The sequence below is a fragment of the Sapajus apella genome, unplaced genomic scaffold (genome assembly GCF_009761245.1).
Source record: "Sapajus apella isolate SASKATOON/1434 unplaced genomic scaffold, GSC_monkey_1.0 scaffold124, whole genome shotgun sequence".
Lineage (NCBI taxonomy): Eukaryota > Metazoa > Chordata > Mammalia > Primates > Cebidae > Sapajus > Sapajus apella.
The window spans coordinates 2702859-2726348 of record NW_022437064.1 but is presented as its reverse complement, the minus strand read 5'-3'; the positions used below and the strand labels follow the sequence as shown (position 1 = coordinate 2726348).

Sequence of the window (23490 nt, the reverse complement as noted above, 5' to 3'; positions counted from 1 at the left end):
GACAGGCTAAATGGCAGCCTCAGGGCTGACTGTAATCTGTCTGGTTCAGAAGAAACTCCCAGGTCCCCTGCTTCAAATGTGTTGATTGCCCAGTGCCAATGGTTACCATAATGACTCATAGATAGGCCAACATGTGAACTCCTCAAAGTGGAAGGATTTGGTGGCTCCTTGAACAAATGCTTTAAACATTTGTTTTGTTTTTCTTTAAACTGCAAACTTCAGTTGGGAAATTATTTCTGAATCCAGCACACACACACACACACACACACACACACACACACACTCCATACCACACACACACACACAATTACTGGTCATGACCCAATCATGGGAATTAACCCACAGTCTGAGAGCTCTGTTTTCCAGCATGATCATATTGCTGAAATTATGGTACTTGGCTGAATCCACAAAATGTGAGCCTAATGTTATTCTTTCTGTGACTAAGATGGGGAATCCATGACATGCTCAGAGCTGATGATCTACACAGTTTTCGTTGAGACCGTGTTATCCTACGTTACTAACAGAATAGCATTGCCAGAAGAAGTGTTGGAGAGATATAGCAGAGTGGCCAAGAGCATGATTCTTAAGACAGGGCAGCTGGGTTCAAATCTGACTCTAGCACTTACCCCTGTGGAATCTTGGGCAAGTTTCTTCACCTCTTTGTGCTTGAGTTTCCACATATATACATGAAAATTATAATAGTTATACATCATAGTATTGTGAAAATTATATGAGTAAAAATAAACTGCTTAGAAGGGTATGTAATATTAATATGTATATATTATATATAATAATAATGTTCTACTATTATATTACGAAGATGCCCCTAGAGAGTTGAATGTCCCAAGCAAGTTCAGTTTGTCTAATTTTCTCAAAAATTCTATGGGTGAAAATGTATGGACTTCACGTCTGTGTTTTCAGATGCTTCTTTGCTCTAGTCACCAAATAGAGGAGCTGGAGAAACTGGAGTAGAATATGGTGCTCTTAAATGACATACGTTTGTTCTTAGACCCTGACTTTTGGTGATTGTTATGATTATTGAATTTGTGGCTATGTTGTTTCAGGATTTAAGTCCAGTCTGGAAACTTCAGATCAGAACTTGGAGCAAGCTGATGAGGCAGAGACCCTCAAAGTCAAGTCTGTTCTAATAATGTATATCCAAATTTGCCCCATCAGCATCTGACATTGGTACATATTTGGACCTCACTGTAGACCAATTACTTAATAAATCATTGAGAGTTTTAAAGACAGAAGACCTATCAATATCCCAAGATACCTGTGGTTGCTGTAATAATGCTCCTCATAGAACTCAAATTATAGAGAGTGTAAGTGACCAAAGTTACCCACATTTCCTCTGAAACTCATCTCTTTGTTTGCACTGGTACCATGTCTCTCTAAGGCTGCTCCCAGCCAATGAGTGGACCTGCCACTCATTGGCAGGTTCCTGGCTTGTTCCTGGGAGAAATGTGGGCTGCAGGATTCCCTGATGGTCTTCCTGAACCTCCTCTAGAATGCATGGCCACCCAGGTGCTTCTGCTCAGGATCCCTGCTCTCTCCCCGCATCACTATGGTCAGATGTGTATTGCAGTCCGGTAGCTCTTCCAGACTGTCCTTGTCTCCTCACAGGCATTTTTTCTCACACAGGCATTTCCTCCTAATAAAATCCTTGTACTTTTAATTGCATCTTGAACTCTGCTTCTCTGAAGATTCAGATTAAAGCAGTCTCCCTGGCAAGTATTTAAAAGGCCACTTCCTATTGGGAGCAGAAATGAAGCCTCAGGAACTTTAAACTGGACATGGAAGACTTGGGCACTGGTTCTTAAGGGAAATACCTGTTTGTCTAACACTTTTATTTTCCTCTTTTTTGGGAAGCCTAACTCTTCCTGTGGAAAATTACTCCTTCTCCTCTTCATGTGGTCATAAGAGATGCCCCTTCTTACTCCAGCCTCAGGCCCACTATATGACCAACGTTCCCTCCTAAGAATTAGAGTGTGTAGTGATTTTGAGTTATTCTCAGAGTGAAGCTCTGAAGGGACTATCTATGGGTAAAAAAAATCCCTGAAATTACTAGGACGCAACCCTTTATTCTGTGAGTTTCACTCCCAAAATTTTTTTAGTTAAAAGAAATCTTGGGCCAGGTGTGGTGGCTCACACCTGTAACTGCAGCACTTTGGAACTGGTCTCTAATTGCAGTTTGATAGATTATTTATGTCCCATTTAAGAAAAAATAACTTTTCCACTTTCGACACAAATCTTTTTCTCCTGCTTATCACATTTTCTTTATGTGACTACAAAGAGAGCAGACTCTATTGAGTTTCTTTTTCGTTTTGGTCTCATTGGTTGGTTGTTCCTTTTCTTCTTTTTTTAAGAAATGTTTTTAATTTTTCTTTTTTTATTGAGACAGGATCTTACTGTCAGTTTCAGGATATTGCTGTCAATTTCAGGCTGAATTGCAGTCGTGCAATCACTTACTGGGCTCAAATGATCCTCCAGCTTCAGCCTCCTGAGTAGATTGGACCACAGGTGTGTACCACCATGCCCAGCTATGGATCTTGCTGTGTTTCTCAGGATGGCCTCAAACTCCTGGCCTCAAGTGATTTTCCCACCTTGGCCTCTCAAAGAGCTGGGATTATAGGCATGAGCCACCACACCTGGCCCCTCTTCTTCTTTCTAAATTATAATCTTGGAATGACCCCCAGGGTTTAGTCTTTGGTCCTCATCTCTAATGACCCTTATTTATTTGGAGATTTCATTCAATTTTAAGGCTTAAATACATCAATGTCACTGATTCCCCAACTTATACATCCATCCCAGGTCTTTTTTTAAACTCCAGATTTGTAAATCCAGACACTTACTTAGCAAGTAATAAACATTTTGAACTCAACATGTCCATACTTTAACTTCCAGGCTATCTGAAGCCTTCCCATCCTAGTTTAGAGCAGACATTCTTTTGAATTGCTCAGGCCAAAGACCTATTTTTGATTCATCTCTCTCTATTTTCTTCCACATGCAATCATCAGGAATATTTATTGGCTTCATCTCCAAAATAAATCCATCTACTCTGTGATCACCCTGGTTAAAGCCGCCATCTTCTCTCTCCTAGATAATGTATCCTTTTTTCAGTTGACAGTGTCTCTTCAGCTGTCTGAGTTATAAAGCATGAGTCAGCTCATGTAATCCTGCTGCTCAAAGCCCCCAGTGATTCACCATTCCACTTAGAAAAAAAGCCGAAGTCCGTGTGATAACCCACAAAACCCTAGATAATCTGTCTGGAAAATCCCCTGTCTCATTTCTATCCAATTACTTAAGGCCGTCCCTTAAACATGCTAGGCCTCTCCTCAAGTTCTAGCTCTGCCTGGATGTTCTTCCTCCTCATATTGTGTGGCTCACTTCCTTCTTGTACAGTATTTACTCAACCCTTTTCCGGGAGACTTACCTTGGCCGCATTTTTTAATCTTGCAAACCCTTTTCCACCTCTCCAGTGCTTGTGATCCCTTTCTCCTCTATTGCTGCACATTTTCTCTTTCTCAGAGCACTTACACTCTTTAACTTACTATACAATCTAATTAATTATTATTTTATTGAGTATAGCTTATCTTCCTACTAGAATATAAGATCCTCCACTTGCAAGAGTTGGAGACCAGCCTGGCCAACATGGCGAAACCCTGTCTCTACTAAAAATACAAAAATTAGCCAGTTGTGGTAGTGCCAGCTACTTAGGAGGCTGAGGCAGGAGAATTGCTTGAACCTGGGAGGTGTGGAGGTTGCAGTGAGCCAAGATCGTGCCACTGTACTTGATCCAGCCTGGGTAACAGAGCAAAACTATCTCAAAAAAAATTTTTTTTGGAATTATAATTTAAAAAAATTTTTTATTTATTTTCATGTTTTTGAGACAAAGTTTTACTCTGTTGCCCAGGGTGGAGTGCAGTGGTGCAGCTCACTGCAACATCCACCTCCTGGCTTCAAGCGAGTCTCCTGCCACAGCCTCTCGAGTAGCTGGGATTACAGGCACATGCCACCACCACACCCAGCTCATTTTTTAATTTTTAGTAGAGACGGGGTTTCGCCACGTTGGCCAGACTGGTCTGGAACTCCCGCCCTCAAGTGATCCTCCCACCTCACCCTCCCAAAGTGCTGGGATTACAGGCATGAGCCACCATGTTTGGCTGAGTATAATTTTAAATAGCCCTATGTGACAAGTGGCTATTGGACAGCATAGATCTAAGATTAATTCCCCAACTAGTGTGCACTGAACAAAGACATGCCTCTGAGCTGGCAATCAGCAGGGTGGATAACGGGCCAGTGGTGATAAAAATCAAAGAATAGGTAATGAAACTATCATCCAGTTAATAATAGCATGGTTCTTCAGAGCCTAATTAATGTTTAATTCTAAATAAATTGCAACAATTAAGAAAAAAAAAAAAAAAAGATCCTCTAGGGCAAGGATCTTTATTTGCTCACTGATATTTCCCAAATGTTATAACAGTGTCTGGAAGTAGGGTCCATCACTATTTACTGAATGGATAAACAAACTTTTTGGCAACAGAATTGACTACTATGAAAGATGAAGTGAATTTATCAGATTATCTTTTTAATCTTAATATTGAGATTGGCACATATTTAAAATCATGATATTATTATTTTTTCTCATTCATTCAACAACAACAAAAATAGAGACCTACTCTAGGTCCATTACTAAATGTTGCAGAAAATATAACAGAGTATGAGAGGTAGCTCTTGCATTTAAGGAGCTCACATTTTAGTAGGGGAGGTGCGAAGTATATCACAACATTGATAGATGTGAAACATGCAATAGTAGGGGAGGTGTGAAACCACATCTCTACTAAAAATACAAAGATTAGCTGGGCATGGTTGTGCTTCCTGTAATCCCAGCTACTTGGGGGGCTAAATCCCAATTGCTTGAATTGGGACCCAGGAGGCAGAGGTTGCAGTGAGCCAAGATCATGCCACTGCACTCTGGCCTTGGCTACAGAGCAAGACTCTGTCTCAAAAAAAAGATTATATATATATATATATATATATATATATATATATATATATATACACACACACACACACACACACACACACATAAATCTATTTTCAATTTAGGCCTCAGTTAAGAAGGTATTTTTCTCATCAAAACAAACTGAACACCTTCCTTCAACAGATCAAACCAGACCATGAGGATAGACACAAGGAGACAGGGAGAATTATTCCTAATATAGTAAATAAAGCCTGTTGTTGTAGAGTTCATTGGAGAACCATACCCCTTCAGCAATACCAGGAAATGTGTTGGTTCCTAAAGTGATTGCTGGGCAGCTCATCAGTGAAGACTGTGAGTTTTTATGACTTTTCAGTGCAGGTCTGGGTGGTGCAAGAACAGGGCAGAGCACACTTTGAGATTCAGCAGATCTCTGAACTAGGTAAGAATCCACTTAGCCATACCCAGAATCTACACAATTTTCTAAGGAGAAGTTTATACCAGACACTCCCACATATACATTGATCTATTTCTCATTCCATAATTTAATTCTTTTCTTCTCAATTAATTTTCTAAACATCCTAAAATTACAAGTTAAAAAAAAAAAAAACTCTAGTTATTACTCTGCTAGAGGTATATTTCTGGCTTGAGTGGATCCTAACTAAACAACAATATCAGGATTCTGTCATTCAAAGTCAGAAAGCTCAGATAAACTACCCCCTGTATAGAATAATTCATGTTTCATTTTATATAAGTTTCTAGAGGTCAGTACCCAAATTCTCAGAAATAAGAGTGTTGAGCACAGTGAATATGCTCAGACAGGATGGAGCATCCTCTTTTCCAAAGGCCAGGGGTCAGGTTTGGTGGGGCTTATAATATCTGTTCTGTCTTTGTTTTTCTATCAAATTTAATGACCACAATGCAACTGAGACTCTGAAACACAGTTAAGGAAAGTGAAAAAAGATATGTGTGATGAGATCTTTCCAGATACACTGGTTGCTGTGGGAATATTGTGATGATTAATTTTATGTGTTATATTGAATGGGCCACAGGGTGCCCGGATGTTTGGTCAAGCATTGTTCTGAGTGTATCTGCTAGGGTGCTTTTGGATAAGGCTAACATTTGAGTTGGTAGACTGGGCAAAGCAGATTGCCCTCCCTGACTGATGACATTGGTCTTTCCCTGACTTAGGATGCAAACTGAAATTATGGCTCTTCTTGGGGCTTGAGGCTGCTAACTTTTAGACTGGAAATTATGCCATCAGCCATCCTGGTTCTCACGCCTTTGGACTCAGGCTGGAACTACTCCATTTGCTGTCCTCAGTCTTGAGACCTGTCAGCCTCTATTATTACATGAGCCAATTCTTACAATAACTCTCTCCCCAACCCCATCTATTCCCCCACCCCGTTCTCACTCTCTGTGCACATCCTATTGGTTCTGTTTATCTGCAGAACCCTAATACAGTTGTTTTCCCCAGAAAATTAATTGCTAATGGTTTATTCCTTGCTCAATTCAGTGAGGTGCAATGGTCCATTTTGCTCAGGGCTGAGGTCTCTTATCAATGACATCAAACGGTTCATTTTCAAGGACAAGTTATTAGCTCTCCCTATCTGTATGAAAATGATAAGGCCAAAAGAAAGTGAATTCTGTCATTGCTTAAAATTGTTGTAATGGCTATGAAATGTTTGCATTTATCTTTAGGGAATAACAGTCTTTCATCACTTTTCAGTAGGTCTTTTAATTTCCTCATTAGGTCTGAACTTAGAGCTAGAAAAATGAGTAGCCAGAATAATCTGGCTGCCAAGTGGTCAATTCTTTCATGAACCCTTTCTTATCTTTTAAAAACTGCTTTTTTTTTTCACTCAATGGATACCACAACCACAGCTAAAGGAAAAAAAAAATTACTCTATCCTTTGATCTTACATAAGATTATCTGAAGTTCACCCATGACATATTACTTTATACCTACATGACTAATAGAATTATTATAGTTATGTATAATATTGACTGGTGTCCTTAGTAACTGCTAATGGCAGACTCCATGTATCATTCCTCTTTTAGCTAGTGTACACATAATAGGAACAGGATGAATATTTTTTAAAAGCGTTGGTAAGTGGTAGTTGTTTAAATATACCATTCTGTATAGTCAGCCTAGGTTCACACCAAATTTGGGGCCTTACCAGATATGTTACAGTGGGCAGTTGCAGTTTGATTTTCCCATATACTTTAAATATTGAGCATAATTTTCTCATGTTAAGCATCATTAAACACAGCTTTCCACTACATATTACCTTTGCGCTACTTAATGAAATGAGTGATTTAATGAAAATGTTCTTAGACCTTGATTGATCAATTAATCATTTCTACATAACTATAATTATCTTCTATCTCTTATTTTTAAAATCAAATAATTTTAAAATACATTTTTGTATATATTTAAAGTATACAACATGATACTATGGAGATAGTAAAAATTACTATAGTGCAAGAAATGAACACATTGATCATCTTACATAATTATACATTTTAGTTGTTTTTGTGGCAAAAGCATTAAAATCTACTCATTTAGCATGAATCCCAAACACAGTACAATTGTGTTAGCAAAGCCCTTATGTTGTACAACAGACTCCTACACTTTAATCCACAGAGCTGCTAACTTTGAATCCTCTAATCTACATCTTCCCATTTCCTGTCTGTCCCTGTAACTGCTGCTTTGTTCTACATCTCTGTATATTTGAAATTTTTTTTAGATTTCACATGTAAGTGAGATTATACATATTATTTCTGTGTCTAGCTTATTTCACTTAGCATAATGTCCTCCATGTTCATCCATGTTTTGGCAAATGGCATGTCTCATTATTTTTTAGGACTAAATATTTCACTGAATATGGAATATTATTCTCTATCCATTTATCCATTAACAGGCATTTGGGTTGTTTCTATATCTTGGCTGTCATGAAAATGGGAGTGCACATACCCTTATATGGTGGTGATTTCATATCCTCTGGGTATATGCCCAGAAAAGGGATTGCTGGATCATTTGGTAGTTCTAGTTTTAATTTCTTTCAAAATCTCCATACTATTTTTTTTTTTTTTAAGAAAGAATCTTACTCTGTTGCCCAGGCTGGAATGCAATGGCACCATCTCTGCTCACTGCAACCACCACCTCCCGGGTTCAGGTGATTCCCCTGCCTGAGCCTCTTGAGTAGCTGGGATTACAGGCACATGCATCATGTCTGACTAAGTTTTGTATTTTTAGTAGAGATGAGGTTTCACCATGTTGGCCAGGCTGTCTCTAACTGCTGACCTCAAGTGATCACCCGCTTCGGCCTCCAAAGTGCTAGGATTACAGGCATGAGCCACTGCACCCAGCCAAATTCATTCTCCGTATTATTTTCTGTAATGGCTGCACCAGTATGCATTTCTATCAACAGTGTACAAGAGTTCCGCTGGTTGATAAAAGCTGGAAAGATCTTGAATCAACAACCTAATGTCACAACTAAAAGAACTAGAGTTCCAAAATCAAACAAACCCTCAAACTGGCAGAAAACAAAAAATAACCAAGATCAGAGCAGAACTGAAGGAGACTCAAAAAACCCTTCAATAAATGAATGAATCCAAGAGCTGGGTTTCTCAAAAAAAATAATAAAATAGATATACCACTATCTAGATTAATAAAGAAGAAAAGAGAGAAGAATCAAATAGACAAAATCAGAAATGATAAGGGATATGTCACCACTGACCCCACAGAAATACATATAACCATCAGAGAATACTATAAACAGCTCTGTGTACATAAGCTACAAAATCTAGAAGAAATGGATAAATTCCTGGACACACACCCTCCGAAGACTGAACCAGGAAGAGACTGAATCCCTGAATAGACCAAAAATGAGTTCTGAAATTGAGGCAGTAATAAATAGCCTACAAAGCAAAAGGAAGCTAGGGACCAGATGGATTTACAGCTGAATTCTACCAGAGGTACAAAGAAGAGATAACACCATTTCTACTGAAACTATTTTAAACAACTGAAAAGGAGGAAATCCTCCCTAACTCATTTTATGAGGCAAGCATTATCCTGACACAAAACCCTGGCAGAGACACAACCAAAAAATAAAACCTCAGGCCAATATCTCTGATGAACATCAATGCCAAAAATTCCTCAATAAGATACTGGCAAATTGAACCCAGCAGTACATCAAAAAGCTTATCCACCATGATCAAGTTGGCTTCATCCCCAGGTTGCAAGGTTGGTTCAACATAAACAAATTAATAAATGAAATTCATCACATAAACAAAACTAAAGACAAAAACCACATGATTGTCTCAATAGATGCAGAAAGGACCTTCAATAAAATTCAAAATCCCTTTATGTTAAAAACTCTAAATAAACTAGGTGTTGAAAGAACATATCTCAAAATAATAAGAGCTATATATGACAAACCTACAGCCAATATCATACTTAATGGGCAAAATCTGGAAGCATTCCCCTTGAAAACCATCACAAGACACAGATGACCTCTCTTATCACTCCTATTCAACATAGTATTGGAAGTTCTGGCCAGGGAAATCAGGCAAGAGAAAGAAATAAAGTATATTCAAATAGGAAGAGAGTAAGTCATATTATCGTTGTTTGCTGACAGCATGATCCTCTATCTAGAAAACTCCATCATCTCAGCCCCAAAGCATCTTAAGCTAATCATCAACTTCAGCAAAGACTTGGGATACAAAATCAATGTGCAAAGATTGCTAGTATTCCTGTACACCAACAACAGGCAAGCAGAGAGCCAAACCGTGAATGAACTCATATTCACAATTGCTACAAAGAGAATAAAATACCTAGGAATACAGCTAACAAGGGAAGCAAAGGACCTCTTTGAAAAGAACTACAAACCACCCCTCAAGGAAATCAGAGAAGACACAAATAGAAAAACATACCATGCTCATCAATAGGAAGAATCAATATTGTGAAGATGGCCACACTGCCCAAAGAAATTTATAGATTCAATGCTTTTCCCAGTAAACTACTATTGACATTCTTCAAAGAATTAGAAAAAAAAAACTATTTTCAAATTCATAAGAAACCAAAAAAGATACCCAAAGGAATATAAATCATCTTTTATAAAGTTACATGCATGCATATGTTCATCAAAGCACTCCACTCAGTAGCAAAGACATGGAATTAACCCAATGTCCATCAATGACAGACTGGGTAAAGAAAATCTGGTACATTGGCACCATGGAATACTAGTAGTCATAAAAAGGAATGAGATCATGTCCTCTGCAGGGACATGGATGGAGTTGAAAGCCATTATCCTCAGCAAACTAATGCAGAAACAGAAAACCAAACAGTGTATGTTCTCACTTATAAGTGGAAGCTGAACCATAAGAGCACATGGACACATGGTGGTGGAGGAACAACACATACTGGGGCCTGTCAGTGGTGGGAGTGGTAGTGGGGGGAACGGAGAGCATCAGGAGTAGTGAATGGATGCTGGCCTTAATACCTCAGTGATGGGATGATCTATGCAGCAAACCACCATGGCACACGTTTACCTATGTAACAAACCTGCAGATCTGCACACCCTGCACATATACTCTGGAACTTAAAAGTTGGAGGAAAAAAAAAGAGTTCCTTTGTCTTCACACCCTTGCCAACATTTATCTTTTGACTTTTTGATAATAACCACTCTAATGGGTGTGAGGTGGTATCACATAGTGGTTTTGATTTGCATTTCCCTGATAATTAATGATGTTGACCACCTTTCCATACACGTGATGGCAATTTTCATGTCTTCTTTCACAAATTGTCTATTCAGGGTCTTTTTCCCAATTTGTTTTTTCTTTTTTTTTTGGAGATAGAGTCTCACTCTGTCACCAGGCTGGAGTGCAGTGGCATGATGTCAGCCCACTGTAACCTTTGCCTCCTGGATTCAAGCAATTCTCCTGCCTCACCTTCTTGAGTAGCTGGGATTACAAGTGAGTGCCACTATGCCTGGCTAATTTTTTGTATTTTTAGTAGAGATAGGGTTTCACCATGCTGGCCAAGCTGTTCTCAAACTGCTGACCTCATGATCCTTGGCCTCAAAAGTGATGGGATTACAGGTGTAAGCAACCATGCCTGGCCCTTTGCCCATTTTATAATCATGCTATTTGTTTTTCTACATTTGCATCTTAACCCCTTATCAGGTATATGGTTTGCAAATATTTTTTCCCAATTTGTAGTGTGCTATTTTATTTTGCTGATTATTTCCTTTGCCATCAGAATCTTTTTAGTCTCTTGTAGTCCTGATTTTTTGATTTTGTGGCTTGAGCTTTTGGTCTGATATCCAAAAAACATAATTGCTGAAGCCAGTGCCCAGCAGATTTTCCCCTATGGTGTCTTCTAGGAGTTTTATAGTTTCTGATCTTACCTTTCAGTCTTTTATCCATTTTCAGTTGATTTCTGTGCATAGTTTAAAATAAGTGTCCAATTTTATTCTTTTGCATGTAAAAATCCAGTTTCCCCAGCACCATTTAGTGAAAAAACTAGCATATACCTGTTGTGTGCTGTGGGTGTCTTTGTAAAGAATTAGTTGACAGCACACATTTGGATTTATTTATTTACTCTGTTCCACTGGTCTATGTGTCTTTTTTTATGTCAGCACCATATTGTTTTGATTATTATGGATTTGTAATATAATTTTAACTCAGAAAATGTGATGCTTCCAACTTTGTTTTTTTATTTTCAGAATTGTTTTGGCTATTTGGGGTCATTCATGTTTTCATACATATCTTTGAAATTGTTTTATATTTCTGTGAAGAATAAACTTGGGATTTTAGCAAGGATTGTGTTGAATCTATATATTGCTTTTTAACATTTTAACAATATTAATTTTTCTGATTCCTGGGTACAGAATATCTTTCCATTTATTTCTGTCTCTTTCAATTTCTTTTATCAATGTTTTCTATTTTTAAGTATACAGATGTTTCACTTTTTTGGTTAAATTTATTTCTAAGGACTTTACAATGGGGTTTAATATATAACCCCATTGTAAGTTGAGGAGCATCTGTACTTGCAATGGTTTGACTCAACAATTTTTCAACTTTAATATGGGTTTATCAGGGTATTGAATGCATTTTTGACCTAAATATTTTCAATTTATGATGGGTTTATCAGAATGTAACCCCACTGTAAGTCAGAAAGCATCAGTAATTTTTTATGCTATTATAAATGAAATTGATTTCTTTTCAGTTAGATTGTTATTTGTATATCAAATGCTACTGACTTTTGTATATTAATTTTACATTTTGCAACTTTACTAAATTCATTTATTAGTTCTAACAGTTTCTTTGTGGAATCATTGGAGTTTTTGCATATAAGATTTTGTCATCTGCAAGTAGAGATATTTTTTCTTTTTGATTTTGATGCCTTTTATTTCCTTTTCTTGTATGATTGCTCTTGCTAGTACTTCTGGTACTATGTTGAACAGAAGTGAAAAAACTGGGCATCCTTATCCAGTACTGAATCTGAGTGGAAAAGCTTTTAATTTTTCTCAATTGATAATAATTGTAGCAGTGTGTTTTTCATAATTTTTTTTTATTATATTGAGAAACTTTCCTTTTATGTCTAAACTGTTGCCAGATTTACAAAACCAAGAACGGATGTTGGACTTTGTCAAATGCTTTTTCTGTATTAATTAAGATCATTGTGTGGTTATCTTTCATCCTGTCAATGTGATGTGTTACATTGATTGATTTGTATACGTTAAACTAGAATTGCATGTCAGAAATAAATCCCACTTGGTCACAATATGTAATTCTCTTGGTATGCTTTTAGATTTAGTTTGTTATGTTGTTGGGTTTAGTTTAATCCTCAATATTTTACTGAGGATTTTTGCATCTATGTTCATCAGACAGATTGGTCTGCCTTTTTCTTGTAATATCTTTATCTGGCTTAGGTATCAAGAGGATGCAGACCTTATAAAATGTGTTTGGAACTATTCATTCTACCTCTATTTTTGAAAAGAGTTTAAGGAGTTTTGGTATTAACTCTCTAATTGGTTTGGTAGAATTCAGCCATAAAACTATCTGTCTCTGGGCTTTTCTTTTGGGGAATTTTTTTTGATTACTTCTTCAATCTCTTTATTTGTTATTGGTCTGTTGTTCAGGCTTTCTATTTCTTCCTGAGTCAGTCCTGGTAGGTTGTTTGTTTTTGTTTTACTGTGTTTTCAAAGCAATTTATCTGTTTACTCTAGATTAGCCAGTTCTCGGCATTTTTTTTTTTTTTTTTTTTTGCAGTAGTCTCTTATGATCCTTTTAATTTCTGAGGTATTTCACGTTTTTTTTTTTTTCAATTTATATTTTATTTTATTTATTGGAGTCTTCCTTTTTTTTTTTTCCAGTTAGACCAGCTAAAAGTTTATCAATTTTGTTTATTTTTTCAAAGCACCAACTCTTAATTATATTGATTCTTCCTATGATTTTTCTATTTTCTATTTGATTTATTTCTGTTTTGATTTTTATTTTCTTCCTTTTGCTAATTTGGGGTTTAATTTGTTCTTCTTTGACTAGTTCCTTAAAGTGTAATGTTAGACTACTTATTTGAGATATTTTTTCTTTTTAATGTAGGCACGTATTGCTATAAACTTTTCTCTTTGAACTGCTTTTGCTACATTCCGTAGGTTTTAGTATATTGTGCTTTGATTATTGTTTGTCTCAAGATAGTTTTAAATTTTCCTTTTTATTTCTTCTTTGACCCATTTGTTGTTCAGGAGCATGTTATTTAATTTCCACATACTTGTGGATTTTACAAGATTCCTCTTATTATTGCTTTTTAGTTTCATACTATTATGGTCTGAAATGATACTATTATTTCAATTTTAAATTTGTTAAGGCTTGTTTTGTGGCATTTGGTCTATCCTAGGGAATGTTCCATATGAACTAAAGAAAAAGGTGGCATATTCTGCTGCTGTTAAAGTTCTGTTTATGTCTGTTAGGTTTAGTGGGCGAAAAGTGCAATTCAAGTCCAATATTTCTTTATTGATTTTCTATCTGGTCTATCTACTGCTTTTTAATTTTTAAATTAATTTTATGTTCCTTTTATTTTAATAGCTTTTGAAGTATAAGTGGTTTCTTGTTACATGGATGATTTATATAGTGGTGAATTCTGAGGTTTTAGTGCACCTGTCACCTGAGTAATGTTCATCTTACCTAATGTGTAGTTTTTTAATCCCTAGCTCCACTCCAACCTACCCACTTCTAAGTCTCCAAAATTTATTATATTACTCTGTATGCTTTTGTATGCTCATAGCTTAGCTCCCACTTAAAAGTGAGACTATACAATGTTTGTTTTTTTATTCCTGAGTTACTTCACTTAAAATAATTGCCTCCAGTTCCATCCAAATAGCTGCAAAAGACATTATTTTATTCCTTTTAATCACTGAGAAGTATTTCATAGTGTGTGCATATGTGTGTGTGTGTGTATATATACATATATATGTGTGTGTGTATGTGTGTGTGTCTCACATTTTATTTATACACTCATTAATCAATGGGCACTTAGGTTGGTTCCACATCTTTGCAATTGTAAATTGTGCTGCTATAAAAATAAATATGCAAGCGTCTTTTTAATATAATGATTTCTTTGCCGGGTGCGGTGGCTCAAGCCTATAATACCAGCACTTTGGGAGACTGAGGCGGGTGGATCACGAGGTCAAGAGATTGAGACCATCCTGGTCAACAAGGTGAAACCCCATCTCTACTAAAAATACAAAAATTAGCTGGGCATGGTGGCGCGTGCCTGTAATTCCAGCTACTCGGGAGGCTGAGGCAGGAGAATTGCTTGAACCCAGGAGATGGAGGTTGCAGTGAGCCGAGATCGTGCCATTGCACTCCAGCCTGGGTAACGAGTGAAATTCCATCTCAAAAAAAAAAAAAAAAAAAAAAAAAAGATTTCTTTTCCTTTGGGTAGACACCTAGTAGTGGGATTGCTGGATGATCTATCCATTGTTAAAAGTAGGGTATTAAAGTCTCCCATTATTATAATATTGCTCTTTATTTCTCCTTTCATGTACATTAATATTTGCTTTATGTATTTAGGTGCTCCAATGTTGATTGCATATATATTTACAATTATACAATTGTAATGTCCTGTTGATGCATTGACATTTTTATCATTAAATAATGACATTCTTTGTCTCTTGTGGCAATTTTTGACTTGAAGTATATTTCATCAGGTGTAAATATAGCTACTTCTGCTCTCTATTATTTGCATGGAATATCTTCTTCCATTTCTTTACTTTCAGCGTACGTGTCCTTAAAGCTTAACTGGGTGCCTTGTAGGCAGCATACAGTTGGATCTTGTTTTTCATTTATTCAACCATTCTGTATCTTTAAACTACAGAAATTAATCTATTTGTATCCAAGGTCATTATTAATAGGTAAGGACTCATTGCTGTCATTTTGTTTGTTTTCTGATTGTTGGTAGTTTCATTTCTTTCTCTCTTGTTGTCCACCTTTGTAATTTGGTAATTTTCTGTAGTGTTAATCCTTGATTCTTTTCTCTTTATGATGTGTATACCTGCTGTAGTTTTATGTTGTGGTTACCATGAAGCTTCCATAAAACATCTTATTATTAACTATTTTACAACTTGCTGTAGCTTTAGTTATTTTTTTACCATTTTGACATTTAACCTTCATACTAGAGATACACACAATTTACATACCACTATACAGCATGAGTGTTCCTGATTTTACTACGTATTTACCTCTATCAGTGGTAAATTGTCATTTATAATTCCTTTTTGAAGGACTTCTTTAAACATTCCTTGTAAGGCAGATCTAGTGGTGATGAATTCCTTCAGCTTTTCTTGTCTGGGAACAAATTTATTTCTCTTTCATTTTGAAGGATAGCTTTGTTGAATGTAGCATTCTAGCAGTGATTTGTTCTTTCAGTCTTTAAATATATCATTTAATCTCTCCTGGCTTGCAAGATTTCTGTTGAGAAATCCACTGATAATCTAACGGTGGTTTCCTTACATGTGATTTGATGCTTTTCTCTTGTTGTTTTTACATTTCTTTGACTTTTAACAGTTTGATTATAATGTGCCTTAGAGAGGATCTCTTTGGGTTGCATATTTTGGGGGCCTTTGTACTTTACAAACCCAAATGTATATATCTTTTTTAAGACTTGGGAAATTTCCAGCAATTATTTTATTAAATAAGCTTTTTGTCTCTTTCTTTGCCTCTTTTTCTTTTATAGTGTTTGCTTGCTTCATGGTGTTTCATAAGTCTTAGAGGCTGTCTTCACTATTTTTTATTCTTTTTTATGTGATGGAATAATTTCAGAAGACGTATCTTTAACTTCACAGATTTTTTTTTTTTTTTTTTTAAGATGGGGTTTCACTGTGATGGCCAGGCTGGTCTTGAACTCCTGGCCTCAGGTGATCCAACCACCTCGGCCTTATCTTCTGCTTGATTTAGTCTGCTGTTGAAGTTCTCTAGCATATTTTTTACTTCCTTGATTGAATTCTTCAGCTTCAAGATTTGTTTGGTTCTATTTTTATGAGATCTATCTTTTCATTGAATTTCTTAATCATATAATGAATTGTTTTCCTGATTTTATTAAATCATTTATTTGTATTCTCTTGAATCTATGTTTTTCAGCTCACTATTTTATTTCATTTTCATCCTTATTATTTTTTGAGACAACGTCTCACTCTGTCTCCCAGGCTGGAGTGCAGTAGAGTGATCTCAGCTCACTGAAACCTCCACCTCCCAGATTCAAGTGATTCTCCTGCCTCAGCCTCTCAAGTAGCTGGGATTACAGGTGTGCACCATCACACATGGCTAATTTTTGTATTTTTAGTAGAGACAGGGTTTTGCCATGTTGGCCGGGCTGGTTTTGAACTCCAGACTACAAGTGATCTGCCTGCCTTGGCCTTGCAAAGTGTTGGGATCACAGGCATGAGCCACCGCACCCAGTTCAGCTCATTACTTTAAATCACTTTTCAGACAGTGTGTAATTTCTGCTACTTTGAGGCCAGTTACTGGAGAAATACGGTTGCCTTGTGGTACCATGCTTCCTTGCTTTTTAATGTTTCTTGTTCCGTGCATTGATGTCAGGACATTTAGTGATGTAGTTACCTTTTTCAAACTCTAGAAGGGGAAGCCACCTCTTCCCCTACTTTCAGTTGCAGGTGGATCTGAGGCTGCCAGTTGGGCAGGGTGGCTCTGATTACATGTAGGCACAGTGGGGTTATCTTTGTGCAGCTTTGTTAGTTGTGATCAATGTCAGCAATGAATGTAGGTGCCTCAGTGGTCTAGTTTTTAGGAACTTGTGGAAGTGGTGGTAGCTGCATAGGTTGCTAGGGCAAAGGCTTAAAAATTCTCCTGTTCTTGTCCTTCCCACAGTAAGGAGTCTTAGGTGAAGAGATCTATTTTTGTGTTTGGTCTAATATGGCCCACAGGCAACTATAGAAGCACTGGGAGCCAGGGCATAGGTGATCAGAGTAGCTGTGGATATAGGTAATAGGCTCAGTGTCTTGTGAGACTACTGTAGCACCTTGGACTTGAGGCACAAGTTCACTTTCCAAGGCACAAGTGAATGCGGTTTCCCCAGTAAGCCAGGGTCTGTTCCTCTGAGACATATCTCAGTGGCTTAGGCCCAGACTGCTGAAATATAGCTGAGGTTGTGACCCTGGTGGACATGGTACACCATTGACATAGCTTGGTAGAAAAAGGAGCTCTCTAGAAGCTTGGGCCCAGAGAGCAGAGAACAGCTGTAATTTGGGACCAGGAGTCACCAAAGTCAGCAAAAGCATAGACCCTTGATGATGAGGTGTTATGTAGTGGTGACTATGGACCCTGGAATGGTGGGAAATACTACTATCCCAGGCTCTATAAGGCCAGGTACAGCAGCAGCAATGATGCAGAAATGGCAAGACACTGCTGTAGCTTGGACCTTGGTGGGAGGTGTCCAGCACAATGACTCTAGTCCCCTAAGAGGCAGTGTGTCTCAGCAGTTCAGACTGCAGGGATATAGCCCAATTTTGGGTAGGCAGGACATGTGCCTGTTTGGTCTGGACGGCTGGGTGGCACAGCTCAAGCCAGGCACTGATTCTTTGGGATATGAGGTGCCATATTTGTTTGGCCCAGGAAATCATGGCTATATGGGTCAGTGGTGCCTCTGGATCCCTTTGGGGTAGAGTACTGTATCAACTATGGCACTGGGGTGTGCAATTGCTCTGGTGCGCCAAAGGCTCTGAGCCCCTGTGGGTAGTGTGCTGTCTTATCTGTGGTGTCAGGGCTGGGGGTTGACTGCTGTAGTGTGCTGGAAGTTTGTGATACCCTGATGGTGGTGGTGGGGTATGCTGCCTCATCTGCGACATTGAGGGGCATGCCTGCTCTGGTGTGTAGAAGATCTGAGATCCCAGGTATTGAAGTGCCATTTCAGCTCAGCCCAGAGAGGAGGGTTCACAGTAACTGGAATGTGGGGAATGGAGTAATTCCATGGAACTTGCCCCTAGGGGTAGGATGTAGTAGCAGCTTGGCTGGAGAATGGTGTGCTATTGAATGGGTTTGTTGCAGTGGTAACAAAACATCAGGGATTGGGGGTGCGATGCATACTCACCCTTGGAGCAGGATACACTTGTTCCCAAGACTGTACAGGGCAGTAGCAGCATGAGCCATGAGGCAAGGGATAGGGGCTGAGAAGAGGAGGGAGGGGCACAGCATCAGTTCTTTCTCTAGGGAGAACTTAGTATGTAGACTCTGGGAAGCTCCCTCAGCTGGCCTCAAACTCTGTAAGGACTGCAGAATTCCCTAGTGCGAAGACTGTGTGTATCCGTGGTGCTGATGAAAGCTGTTGGGGTCTTCTGGCTTACCTTTTCCCTGCAGGAAGGGGTCTCTTCTGATTTTGAGCTGATCCCAACTAGGGAAATGGGATGGCAGATGCAAGGTATTTCCTCTCCTTTCCTATGTGGCCATCCTGTGTTTCAGTAGTCTACAGGATTTCTGCTGCTGTTCTCCAGAGCCTTCCTTTAGTTATTTTGATCAAAATGTAGCTGCTTATTCATTATTTTCAGTTTTTTTGTGGGAAGTGGGAATAGCACTAGAAGCTGTTTAGTTGACCGTCTTACTGATGTCACCAACATGGATCTATTTTTATTTTATAATGTTAAAATATGATATGTATAACTGGTCATAATTTATATTTCATATAGAGTCCTTACTTGTTTTTAATCTCCCCAAAAGGGTTCTATATAAATCATCTTCAATTTCTAGACCCTTAGTAGTAGTTTTTGAAGTAGTATAAAAATGTAACTTTTCAAGGAAATTAAAACTATCTGCATAATGTTAAAGAAAATATCAAACGTTGAGAACTTTATGTGATATATTCAAAGACTGGATACATATTTGCTTATATTTATAGAATGGAAAAAGAACTAGTAATTCTATGGGCTATAATTTTATGTCAATTTCTACCTAAAACAGAAATATGAATTATTTTAAATAATATTCCTGTCCTTAATCCCTTGGATAAATATTTCACAAGTTTGGCATTTTAATATCTTTGATGACAAATACATAAGACTAAAGAATTCTTTAATCTGAAAAAAACACAAATTATTAGACTTGTCAACAGAAGTATAGAGAATACCCTGTTAATAAATGTGTTAATTTATCTTTTGAGGAATAGTGAATCTGGATTTAGTCTTTAGCTGCAATACATATTTGAAGTTTGAATGTAAAAAAATATAACTCAATTTTCTAGTGGCTTATTGATCCAGTCTCATTTCTTTCTAACCTACTATTCAAATACATTGTTTGTCTATTATTTGGCTTAGGAAAATTAGTTTACATAACTCAAAAAATTAAAATAGCATAAATGAGCTCTTTATTCCACTAAAATCAATTAAATGTATAGCTGGCATTTTGTAAATAAAATTTCTTTAAACAAAAAATGAAGGATGCTTCAGTCCCTCTTTTAAAAGACAGACAATTTGGCAGCTTCCCAATTCATCATCTCTGACTTCTCCTTGATAGTTAATCTATGAAGCAGAGGGAAAAAAATCTCTTCCCAGAACTGCGTCAGTCTTCTCTGACTGGTGCACTGTTTTTGTTTTGTTTTGCTGTTTTTCCTCTAGTGTGTGCCAATTTTTAGTCAATGAAGATGTAAACAATAAAAAAATATGGTGATTAGTGAAGTAGAGGGAATTAATATAAAATGACTTCTTTAATAATAAAATGTATGATGTAGAAGAAGATAATTATTAAAAGTTAAAAACATAATAATTTGCTTCAAATTCCTTGAAAACCTGAGTAGTAGTTAGACTAAGGTGATTATAGAATATCTGCTGTGAAAATAAAGCACTCAATTTTTAGTGTCACTCTTTTCTTTATATTTTTCTAGTTTTTAAAAAGTTATATGAACCTATAGGTTTATTTCACATTTTTTATTTATTTATTTTTATTTTTTTAAACTTTATTTTTAGCCTCAGGGATACATGTGCAGGTTTGCTATATAGGTAAAGTCGTGTCATGGGGGTTTGTTGTGCCAATTATTTTATCACCCAGGTATTAAGCCTAGTACCCAATAGTTATTTTTAATGTTCCTCTCCCTTCTCCCACCCTCCACCCTCAGGTAGACACCAGTTTCTGCTGTTTCCTTCTTCATGTTCATGAATTCTCATCACTTCGCTCCCACTTGTAAGTCAGAACATGCAGAATTTGTTTTTCTGTTTTTGTGTTAGTTTTCACTTAGTTTATATATATCAAAGATGACCAGCATTGAGAGCTTATAAGATTTGTCATTTGTATAAGTACCAGGTAGAATGTGGAAAGACAAAAATCTTTCAGATAACTATGATTTCAAGACAGCAAGATTCAACATTGCCATCTTCCTTTGCCCAACGATCTTCAATTCCTGTTGCTCCATTATACAAAACACATTCAGTCTAGAACTAAGGGTGGCAAATATGAGCACTTCTTGGAATGATAACATTTTAGATTGATAATTGTGGTTTCTAACATCATCTTTTGAATACTAGTGCCATATTTTGTTAGAAAGTAAGAGAAGACACTTTGTACTTCTGGGACTAGGCACACTGACAATAAAAACAGATCAGGAACAGTGCGTTCAGTGGCAGAGGACAGAGGGCAATCTCACAGGCTTTATACGTTTACTAGAGCTGGCTCCATTCACCTTAGTCACAGAGTATTTAGACATGTCTTTATATGTTCTCCTGGTCTGCATTTTTTGAAACTCAAGATTTTCTAAACATTTTATTTGTGACGTAATGTTTTCCCTTGTACTATTTCTCCCTGCCCCAAAACTGATTGGTCTAATTTGTTTTTGAGATTTTACCCATGAAGATACTCAGGGAGAGAGAGAAAAAAAAAAGCAACTTACCTGGTATTTTCATTATTTTAATTGTACTCTGAGTCTCAGCTTTAGAGGGAAAAAAAAAGAAAAAAAAATCAATACAATTAAATGTTGACTATCGGATGTGTTCTCACAATTGTTTCAGGTGGTAAATGAGTATAAACTTTAGCTAATTTCTGATTCACTGTTTTCAAATCATAAAATCATGATTCTTCCTGATTACAAGAAGGTTTTTTTTTTTTTTTTTTTTTTTTTTTGAGATGGTGTCTGGCTCTGTCACCCAGGCTGGAGTGCAGTGGCGAGATCTTGGCTCACTGCAACTTCTGCCTCCTGGGTTCAAGCAATTCTCCTGCCTCAGCCTCCCGAGTAGCTGGTACTACAGGTGTGAGCCACCACACCCAGCTAATTTTTGTATTTTTAGTAGAGATGGGATTTCACCATGTTGGCCAGGCTGGTCTTGATCTCTTGAGCTCGTGATCTGCCCGCCTCAGCCTCCCAAAGCACTGGGATAACAGGCATGAGCCACCGTGCTTGGCCCAGAGAAGATTTTTAAGAAAAAGCATTTCAACCAACTTTTTCTTAAAGGGCTAAATATTTTTTAGGTTGTGGGCCATAAATCTCTATCATAACTATTCAACTCTGCCTTTTGGTGTGAATGCAGCCATATACTACCTAAAGAATAGGAATAACTGTGTTCCAATAAAACTTTATTTTGAAAAAGTCAGAGTGTTAGATTTTGCCTGTGGGCCATAGTTTGCTGAGTCTTGCTTTATAGCATCTGGTACAACCTCACACCTTGAATATCCTGCGATAACATAGAAAACAAAAATCCTTCAGTAAATGCTTAATGAATGGGGCTGCCATGTGTTGTGATCCTACTAAGACATGGTGCATTCATGACCTAGGGAAGATGCAGCAAGGTTCAGACAGATACGTTTAAAACTTAAGGAATTATTTTATGATATAGTCCGGGAGAGTTTTCTGCACGGAAAGTAATTTGAGAGAATTATAATCAAAGATCACTTCAACACCTTAAAGTACATCCAGCATCAACAAGATTTGGCACATGAAAAATACAGAAAATAATTTTGAAGCAGATAGAAGCCCAATAATGACATTTTTAAAAGTCCACTTGCTTCCTTTGTATATTCACTTGACTCTCTATATCAGCATCTGAAATTTAACATGCCCAAACAGAGCTCTTGACTGTTATCCTGAAATATGTCTCTTCCCTTGCTTTCTTGGATGAATACGTGGTGCCATTTGTCTTCCAGTTGCACAAAACAAAACATATGTAGCCTTTCTTGAGTGTCCTATATTTCTCACCCTTATCAGCTCTAGCTTCAAAAATATATTTATGAATTTAAACATGTCTCAACACTTTTTCTGCTACTGTCCATCCAGCACCCTTATCTCTCCTCTGAGTACCTGCAACAGCTGCTTAGGAAAATCTTTTTAAATTTAAACTTCACTGCTCCAATGGCTCCCTATTGCTCCTCAATTCATCTCTAACCATTCAGGCCCTGTTTCAGTGTACTCCACCTTGTGGCTTTGCTGTGGTGGATTGAACGGACAAGGCCCTTTCTGCCTTGGGGTTCTCTTCTTTCTTTCTTGACAGTCATGATTCTGCTCAGAAGTCATGATTCAGAGAAGTCTCCCCCAACCATCTTCACTAAATTGTTTCCACAGCCCTTTTCACATCATTCCATCTCATTGCTTCATTTGTTCGACAATACTTCTATGACTACCATGTATTTACTTTCGTCTTTAAAAAAATATTATTTCCTATCAGAAAGTAACTCCATGGGGGCAGACTTCTTGTCTTGTTCAGAGCAGTGATTCCAGTGCTTACCAGTAGAAACATATGAATAGTATGGATGACAGTAGAAATTAATAATTTTAAAAAGTCTAATTCTACCTACCTGAATTCAACTTTTAAAGAAAAATGAATAATGAATACATTATGTAAAATTTCCTAGTTGGACAATTATAGCTACGATTTGTAAGCAACTTTTATGATCAGTTTCATGAATTATTGGCCGATGCCTATAAGGGAGATATATTTCCATTTTTCAGATCTGTAAATATTAGCTGAGAGTAGTAAAATTACTTTCTTAAGGAGAGATCCAGGTTTATAGGC

The 23490-nt window shown here is 37.2% G+C and overlaps 1 protein-coding gene across 5 annotated transcripts in view; it reads right to left on the bottom strand.

Annotated features, from left to right (window-relative positions):
• EMCN (endomucin) overlaps positions 1 to 23490 on the bottom strand; it is a 107858-nt gene that overhangs the window by 24754 nt on the left and 59614 nt on the right. For 4 of the 5 annotated variants that reach the window (XM_032261521.1, XM_032261517.1, XM_032261519.1 and 1 more), the window contains one exon: positions 21378 to 21416. The exons of the other annotated variant lie outside the window; for it this stretch is intronic. In XM_032261521.1, coding sequence (XP_032117412.1) covers positions 21378 to 21416 — 39 coding nt within the window. The remainder of the gene's footprint in view (positions 1 to 21377; positions 21417 to 23490) is intronic. 5 annotated transcript variants of the gene reach the window in all.